General features: G+C 38.9%; 1 protein-coding gene across 1 annotated transcript in view; it reads right to left on the bottom strand.

Annotated features, from left to right (window-relative positions):
- The window catches only part of PRTG (protogenin), a 197,557-nt gene that overhangs the window by 94,546 nt on the left and 93,396 nt on the right, over nucleotides 1-9,615 (bottom strand). The window contains exons 9-11 of the mRNA XM_006894535.1: nucleotides 8,935-9,099; nucleotides 1,035-1,340; nucleotides 130-318 (exon numbers count right to left, since the gene is read on the bottom strand). Of these exons, the coding sequence (XP_006894597.1) occupies nucleotides 130-318; nucleotides 1,035-1,340; nucleotides 8,935-9,099 (660 nt within the window). The remainder of the gene's footprint in view (nucleotides 1-129; nucleotides 319-1,034; nucleotides 1,341-8,934; nucleotides 9,100-9,615) is intronic.

The following is a 9,615-nucleotide window of genomic DNA, read 5'->3' as shown; positions in this document are numbered from 1 at the left end:
CCTGCATTTATGTCTCTTAAAAATGTATTTGCTATGAATAAGTCATTGTGCAAAATTAGATCATTCTCTCTCCAGCTCCACTGCAGAATAGGAAAGGAAAAAAGGAAAGGCCAGTATAGGCTCACCCACCTAAACCACTGAGAGTGTAGAGCAAGTCACTGGCATCTAGGAAGATCGGTCCATGCTCCTGCTGCCCCTCTTCTTTGTAGTATAGCTTGTAGCCCTGGATGGGTGCTGTGTCATCAGCATCTTGCTGCCACCTCACAGAAATCGTTGTACAGTTCAGAGGCTCTAAGTGTAACTCTGGAGACTTTGGGGCTGGAAAATTCAACAGAAAATAGGATACAAACCATTAGTTCACATGTAAACTCAATATATTATTTTCTCAGTATTAAACCAATAAAATCTAAAGTAATTCTAATTTAACCTAACTTTCAAAGCTTCAGAATGATACTCAACTGAAATAAAAAACATAAACTATTACCTAAAAAAGGTAAAATGCATGAACAAGAACAAAACAATATCTGTATGTGTATATTTTTCATTTTCAAAGGCAAAATAGATACTTTCAATTTTGACCATTCAATTAATCTCTATGGCAGGAGACAAGCATTACTCAGTAATTATTAGAAAAATAAAGGGCTATGTTACATTCTCTATTTGTGAGAATGAAGTATCTAGAACTTTCCAGTCTTACAGTTTTTCCATTATAGTGATTAAGTAAAAGAATGTATGACAAGTATTTTAATTAGGCCTCCATTAATATATAACCTTTAATAATTCAGCCCAATTTGGACCACTCATGGGGAACTTAGTATACAAATGAATAGTGTAGCCAAGTGTTCACATACTTATGGGCTCTATGCAAAAAAGGAGCTACTAAATAAAAATGTCAACATTTTTTACAATCTGGTCCATGAGCTATAAACTATTTCTATTCACCAAACAAGAATTAAAATATGCTGTTAACTTAAACATATGGTTAAAAAGTTAAAATGCTGCCTTTTCTTTTCCAATTGTCCTGAGAGGTTTACCTTTCACACTTGTAGCTTTGGGTGTCCGATGTGAAGTCCACACAGAAGCCTCACCCAGCCCCACTCTGGTGGCAGCAGTTATCCGGACCAGGTAGATGCTATCAGGCTTCAGGCCCTCCAGCAAGTACTCATGTGTGGTCCCTGGGAGCTCCACAACTTGGATGGAGGTCTCAGTGCTCAGGCGGAAGGACAGGCGATACAGCACCACTTGGCCCCGCCGATATTTGGCTGGTATTGGCAACCAGGAGATGAGAATATCTGTGGGACTTCGACTTGTCAAACTAATTTCAGGAGGTCTCAGAGGAACTAGAAAACAGGATTGTTTATAAATATTTAGAATAAAAATTGACACTTAGCTAAGAAGCATTTATTTATTGAAGTCCCTTAATAGCAACATACTATTTAAAGAAGAGAGATACTGTTATCCCTAGCAGAGATTTTTAGTCAAGCAGTACATAAAGCCAAGCACAAAGAAAAAAAAATGAGGGAGATCAAAGTAAAGGAAAGCAACAAAAGCCATGTTTTTGTTGTTGTTTCAAATGCATGTGAAAATACTTAACACTCATAACAGAATATGAGCATATTTTTCAAACAATCCCACCAAAGCACCTTTGAAGTGAGGAAGAATGAACTAGAAAGTTAAGGATATAACCTGTGAACAAGTTTGAAGGGTAAGAGGTCTTTCTTAGAAACCAATGCAGATTTTATATGACAGATTACACCTTATGACTTATAGTATTAAAGCAATGTATTTCCTTTATTTAGAACAAAATCAACATCCTAGGAAAATGCCTCAAGTAAAGCAGTTAGGTGCAAAATTATGATTCACAGTGAACCTACAAACAAACAGATCAAAACCCTGCCTGATTCCTGTACCATCCTCACAAACTCCACTGTGCTTAAGACCATGAAAATGTAAATTTGAAATCTGGTATCTAGATAACCTATAATGTTTTACTGTCAAATTCAGGATTTATAACCAACCAAATAGGTGGCATAATGTTGTTTTTATGGTTATGTGTGCAAACCTATACACAATAGCTCTGAACCTCACCCTGTCCTGAGCCAATCTCACAGCCTCCGACATACCTACCCCTTCCCCTTTATCCTTGTTACTATGTCAACCCATCTCATCCAAGGCCTTCCTTTCTTGCATTGACTCTCCACCCTTCCAAGAATGATGTCCTTCTCCAAGGATTGGTCCCTCCTGGCAACATGCACAAAATATGTGAGGGAGTTTAAAAATCCTTTTCTCCAAGAATCAACCTGGTTTCACTCTCTCCAGGAAAGACTTGTTTGCTCTTTTGGCAGACGACTATATGTTCAATACTCTTCTTCAGCACCACAATTCAAAGGCATCAATTCTTCTTCTATCATCCTTAGTCACCGTCCAGCTCCCTGATGCATAGCAAGTAATTGCAAAGATCATGGCCTGGATGAGGTGCATCTTAGTCTCTGGACTAACTCAGCACTCTGGAGAGATCTTGGCAAGAGATCTACCCAATGCAATTTGGCTTTTGATTTTCTGAATGCTGGTACCAAGAGCATTGATTGTGAAACCAAGCAAGCAGATATTGTTAACTATCTCAGTCTCCTCCATCTATCATGCTGCTGTCAATTGGCTCAGTGGTGAGAATCTTTGTTTTCTTGATGCTGAACTTCAGTCCATACTGGAGACTACAGTCCTTGACCTTCTGCAGCAAATGTTTAAGGCACTCCTCAGTTTTGGCAAGGAAGGGTGTTACATCTGCATAATACAGGTTGTTGATTATTTCCAATACTAGACTAGTTCCTCCTTGTAAGTCAAAGTGGCATAATGAATACATATAATTTAAAGAGCTAAGACCAAATTGAGTAAAGAGAAATATTTTATTTAAAAGCTACCAAAAACTAATGAAGAGCAAGGATGTCCGTTTAAATACTAAGGTGCACCTGACTCACATCAGGTAGTTTCAATTGCTTCCAATGAATCTAAAGGCTGGACACTGAGAAAGGAAGACTGAACAAGAACATATGTCTTTGAATTGTAGTGTTGGAGAAGATTATGGGATATCCCATGAACTGCCAGAAGAACAACAAATCTGTCGTAGAAGGACCACAACCAGGTGGAAGCACTCCTCAGAGGCAAGGATGATTAAAAAAAATTTTAATTTTTTTCTTTTTATTGTGATTTTAACAAAAGTTTACAGATAAATTAGATTTTCATTTATTCATTGTTGCACATTTTACCCCCTCTCCCACCCTTCTCCCAGTTAACTAAAAAAAGTTTTTAATATTCACTCATTGTTGCACAATTACCTTCCTTTCCCCCCTCCTCCCTCCAGTCCTCTTCGCCATGTACCTTTTATTCTGGGCTGTTGTCATATGTATAATGCCTAATCATAGATCATATATTCCTTTTAAGCAGTTTTTTCTTTCATCTGTTCCTCTGCAATGTTTCTCCAGAGGCAATACGATTGGCACACGATAGAGCAGGGTTTAGGGCTGTTGTACACAGGGTCGCTATGAGTCGCAAACGACTCAACGGCACATAACAACAACAACAACAACAACAACAACTCCTCTTATCCTGCTTCATCTGACATATTTTGGCCATGTTGCAAGGAGGGACTGGTCCTTGGAGAGGGACATCATGTTTGGCAGAGTGGAGGGGCAGCGAAAGAGAGGAATACCTTTGATGAGATGGATCGATTCTGTGACTGGAGTGGTGGGAATAAGTGCGTTTGAGATGGCTAGGTTGGCACAGGATAGAAGAGCGTATAGAGCTCTTGTACATAGGCTCGCTGTGAGTCGCAAGCGACTTGATTGCACATAACAACAACAACAACTCTTATCCTATTCTCTCAATCTCCCATGTCAGACCTGCCTTATAAGAGTGGTGTTATGCAGTATTTAGCCTTTTGTGACTAAGATATTTCAACCAGCATAATGTCTGCCAGGGTCACTCATTTTGTACAATGCTTTATGAGTTCACCGTTCTTTCAGTGTGCATAGTATTACCACAGTTTTTCTATCCGTTCGTTTGTTAATGGGCACTTGAATTTCTTTCATCTCTTTGCTATTATAAATAACACAGTAATAAATATGAGTGTGCATATATCTGGATGGCTGTTCTGTGTTTTTTGGTTTTGTTTTTTTTTAGGGTATATTCCGGTAGGAGGACTGCTGGGTTAAATGGTATTTCTTTTTTTGTTTTGTTTTGGCCAAACTTTTTTATTTATTCTATAGTTGTTTAACACACACTTATGGTCTTATTATTAACACACACTTAATGGTCTTATTGGGAGAAGGTAAAGCGGAGGCTCTTGCAGATTCCCAAGAAAGTGTCAAAAAGGCAATATATGGCCAGTATGATTCATGTGATTTTTGAGTTGTGAATAGCACTTTCCTTAAGTAAGCATCTGTTCTCAGGTTTTTCACATTGAGAACACTAAGATTTCGGTCTGAAGATCCCCTGAAATCTTAAATAGTAGCAAACCCAACCACCTTTCTATATTATTATCAATCTAGCTTACTTATATAGGCAGAATGATTCATCTGTCCATTTTAGATGGCTAGATGTCTGCAAAAAATCTTAATATTGCTTGCCTCATCTACTGGGATTAATCAAATAGAAAGTGGCCTTCAGGAACAGTTAAAGAGAATTACAACACTAGTACACAAGTCAAGTCTTAAACATTTAACATTTGCTTATTGAAGGCAAAGTCATAAAAGCAAATAAAATTAAACATGTTTACTGCTTTTCCTCATAAGGACATAAAAATTATGGAGGAGAACTTAACAGGAAATTTTAAAAAGTAACACAATTTTTTCCTTTCAACGGTCCTTGGGTAGTTATGACAGAATAGGTTCCACTTTTTCTTTGTTTCATTGAACAAGGATTGTGGTCCAAAGTTTTGTTTAGTTTTAGTATCTGCTTCTGCCTCCCCCTGTATCAGATAGGCTTCCTTCGTGGCCACCACCTCTTGTTGCTCTGTGGCTTGAACTGCTGTAGGGATCACATGGAGAAGGGTACCTCCTTTCCATAGAAGGAGGAAGTCCTTGTTCTTGTCTACCAATCTGATCAGGGCCACTTGAGTAGAGATCACTTCAGCTGTTTGAGTAACTGTCTCTACTTCCACTATATCCATCTCATGAGCTGCTATAATCATCATAGTGACTGCTTCCACCATAAAATGGCAGGGGCCCTCGTCTAAGACTATGTGAGTTACAACAACTCTCATAGGAATCTCTGTAGGAACCTCCACTTGAATGATCTGAATAATCGCCATCACGACAAAGTCATCTCTATCACTATAGCCTCAGGATGGATAGTCATCGCATGAACTGGAATGACCATAATCATGATATGTATAATCTCTTGGTGATAGTGCATAATCTCTTGTATCCCTAGAACTTGGATGATCTCTGCTTGAATAACTATCTTTAGTAGAATATCCATCGTCTCTTGGGGACAAATAAACATCTCTACATGAAGGTAAGGGTTCCCTTCTTGGTGGACCTTCATAACTGTCTCTTCCATGTGATACAGGTACTCTTCCACTCATTCCACTGTTGCTTCAAACTGGTCCTGAAGGGGCTGATCTTTTAGGAGGTGGCCCTCCATTTAGTGGTTGTGGTCCCCTTTTCACTGGTAGTGGTCCCGTGAAGAACTCATGTTAAAGTTCATAGAATAGCTACCATCATCTATGTGACCCCCACATGAAGGGGGTCCCTTGGTTCCTACACTTCCTCCTCTTCCACCTCGAAGACCTCTTGGAGGACCTGTGTTTCTTGGAGGTGGAGGGGGTCCATGGCCTACCACTTTCAAATGTTGATTTAGTGGCTTGTTCCACTTTGATAGCCTTTCCGTCCAAAGACTTTCCATTCATATCTCTGGCTGCATCTTTGGCATCTGCCGGGCTTCCAAAGGTGACAAAAGTAAATCCTCTTGGTTCGTTAGTTTCTCGGTCTTTCATCAAGAGCACTTCTACAATTTGTCCATATTTGTGAAATACAGCCTCCAGGGCTTTTTCATTTGTTTCTGCACTGAGCCCTCCAATGAAGAGCTTTCCTGGGCGATCAGCTTCAACCACTTTTCCCCTGGGGGTGTGTAATACAAACCAGATGACTGTTCCAAGCTCCTGTGAAGCTTGCTGCCTGGCGTTTCTATAAGGATTCACACGAGGGCCCACCGCTGGGTATGAGGACAAGCAGGAGAAGGTGCTCGCACTGCTGCACAAGGGCGAACAAAGGAGACAGCAAACTTATACTGCCTCAAATGGTATTTCTATTCCTAACTTTTTGAAAAACAGCCAAAACACTTTCCACAGTGGTTGCACCATTTTACACTCCTCCCAGCAGTGAATCTGTCCACAACACCTCATGAGTATTTATTTGTTTGTTTCTCTGTTGAACTTTGCTATTGTTGCTGGGGTTAGATGATATCTCAGAGTTGTTTTTATTAGCATCTCTCTGATATCTAGGGATATGGGACATTTCTTCATGTGTTTGTTTGCCATTTGAATGCCTTATTTGGTGAAGTATCTATATTCTGTGGCCATTTTGTGATTGGGTTGTTAACCTTTTTCTTATTGAAGTACTGGAGTAGTCTATCAATTTTAGATATGAGTCCCTTATCAGATATGTCATTACCAAATATTCTTTTCATTGTCTGTGGCTTTCCTTTTTACCCTGTTGGGAAAATTTTCTGAGTGACTAGGGATTTTATTCTTAGAAGGTCCCGTTCATCTATTTTAGTTTCTCCTGGTTGCAGGTTTTTCCATTATGCTTGAAAGACTGTTCATACTGTGGATTAGGATGTCTAGAGTTCTTCTAAGCTTTTCTCTGGTGAAGTTTATAGTCTTTGGTCTTACTCCCAGGTCTTTGATGCACCTTGAGTTGGTTTTTGTGTATGGTCTGAGGTGTGGGTCTTGCTTGAGTTTTCTACAGATGGTTTTCCAATTTTGCCAGCACCATCTGCTAAAAAGGCTGTTGTTTCCTCCACTTAACTAATTTCATGTCCTTGTCAAAAATCAGTTACCATAGGTAGATGAGCTGATTTCTGGGTTCTCAATTGTATTTCATTGATCTCTGTGTTGGTCACTGTACCAGTACCACGCTGTCTTGACCAACATGGCTGTGTAGTATGATTTGAAATCAAGGAGTGAGATGCCGCTTACCATGTTTCTCTTTTTCAGGTTTTCTAAGTATACTATCATATCATCTGCATACTGAGCTAACTTTACCTCCTCTTTGCCACACCTCTTATTTAACTCTTATATACCTTTTATCCTCTTTGGATACCTCTCTTGTCCTTTTGTTCTAAGTTTTCCAATTTAATATCAAATAGAAGATGTGATAATGGGCAAGGGATGGTAAAATGTTGTCTCACATACTTTGGGCACATTATTAGGAGATGCCAATATTGGAAAAAGACATCTTCCTGGAAGAGGTAGAGGATCAGAGAGAGAGGAAGGCCTTCAACAAAATGGACTGGCACAGTGACTAACAACAGGCTCGAGCATATCAGAGATGGTGGGGACAGTGCAGGGTAAGGCACGGTTCTGACACTGTTCCTAGTGCCTCTATGAATCACAGTCAACCTGATAGCATCTAATAACACATGAAAACTAAGAATAGACTGTTTCTCAAGCATGAGAAAAATAACTGTCAAAGAAGAAAAGTATACTTTAGTACATATTAAATACTCAATTTCCCTGTGCTGCACAGAGTCAATTCCAATTCATGGTGATCCTCCATCAGGCGTCCCAGGCTATCAATCTTCACTGGAGGAGACTGTTCATCTTTCAGAGCAGCTGATGGATTTGAACCACTAATCTTTCAGTTAACAGAACCACATATAATACACTGTATCACCATCTTCTCTTTTACACAGAACACAAAGATGTGCTTTCTAGAACCCCTAAATAGTATGAATCTCTGTTTACAGCATGCAATAAGTTTGAAAAGAATCAATTTTCCAACAATATCTTAAGGAATGGAATTGTTCAACCATTGATAAAAGTACAGACAGAACTACTGTTGTTCAAAGTTAAACTTGATTTTCAACCCATGGTCAGGGACCAAAAAAACCAAACAAGCAATACTTCCTCATTAAGTAAAACGTTGCTGCTGTTAAGTTCAATGCAGTTGGAAAAGACTATTGTTGTTGTTGTTGAATGCCATCAAGCTGAGCACGACTCATAGCAATCCTATGAACAAAAGACCTGAAGCCTTTCTACAACTATCAGAAAAGACTATCAGCTGGAATAGCTAAACTTCTATCAGTTTGGGCGTGAGTATGTCAGAAATGATGAGGATGGCAGAGGACAGGATGGGGTTTAGATCTGTTTCTCATAGGGCCACTGTGAGTTGCATTCGACTCTACGGGCACCTAATGACAACACCCCCACATTGCCCAGGAGGGCAGTGCCCATTTTTCTTTTGGGAAGCAACTGGAGGATTCAAATTAGCATGTTTTGGGGTTGGTAACACAACTCCTTACCCTTATGTCACCAAAGCTTACAGAATCTACAAAATTCCCTGCTGCTATATGACTTCCTTCTTTTTTTTTTATCACAAGCAGCCAACATCAAATTCCCCAGTTTCTTAAGTCCAAAATCTTTCCTCTTTAAACTTTTCAAAAAAGTCAGTATGAACACTCGATATTTTTAAAAATGTATACTGTGAGTTACAAACAGAAGCATTTTTTTTTCTTCTCATATGGTTGCCAAAAGTCAGAAATCAGACTTAAACAATGAAGTGTGCACATTGAAACATACCTGCAGGGTTTTGAGTCCCCCCCTCCTTTTCTTTTAACCAAAAGCTTTAGTTCTCTAATTTAAATCACATCTATGCACTGAAATTGATTACACATATGGATGTAACACTTAAAAGCTCTGGAATCATGTTTTCTTACCATCCTCTAGAGTGTTCTGTGTCACATGGTCAGACATCTGGCTAGCTCCCATTGGCATATACGCCACAATGTAGAAAGTATAATTGCTGGCAGGTTCTAAGTCATCAATAATATAATGAGTTGTGTCATTTCCGATGACTACCTGGTACTCTTCATTATTTAAACCTAGGTTTAAAAAAATCCAACGTTTACAAAGGAGAAAATTCAAAATAAAATTTAAGACTGTCTTCTCTTGCTGTGAAAAACACTGGTCTTTGGGTCTAACCTGTTATCTTGTGATGGCTGTTGTTGTGGGCCATCAAGTTGATTCCAACTCATAACAGCCCCATATGACAAAATACAACCAACCCACAGGGTTTTTTTACCTTTGGCAACCCTTTAAGAATGCAAACAGGAAGGTCTTTATTCCCTAAAAGTAAATATCTCTTACTATAAGTTAATAGTTTACTGTTTTCCTAACTGAATTAATCTAAAAAGAATTAATCTTCTCTAAGCCTCATTTAACATCAAGTCAAAACACACAGGAGAGATGCTGTATAGCAGTAACATAACAGCATACTTTAATTCATAACAACGTAAATTTTAATAAGCTTACAGTTTCTTTCTTTCCCCCCAGCTCTCTTTCAAACCTAAATAGAGAGACAGTAGGGAATGTAATGCACTACTTCTCTACAAAAACAA

This window comes from Elephantulus edwardii, unplaced genomic scaffold (genome assembly GCF_000299155.1).
Source record: "Elephantulus edwardii isolate Elephantulus edwardi_28Jun2011 unplaced genomic scaffold, EleEdw1.0 scaffold00145, whole genome shotgun sequence".
Classification (NCBI taxonomy): Eukaryota; Metazoa; Chordata; class Mammalia; order Macroscelidea; family Macroscelididae; genus Elephantulus; species Elephantulus edwardii.
This window is presented reverse-complemented; position numbering and strand designations above follow the sequence as displayed.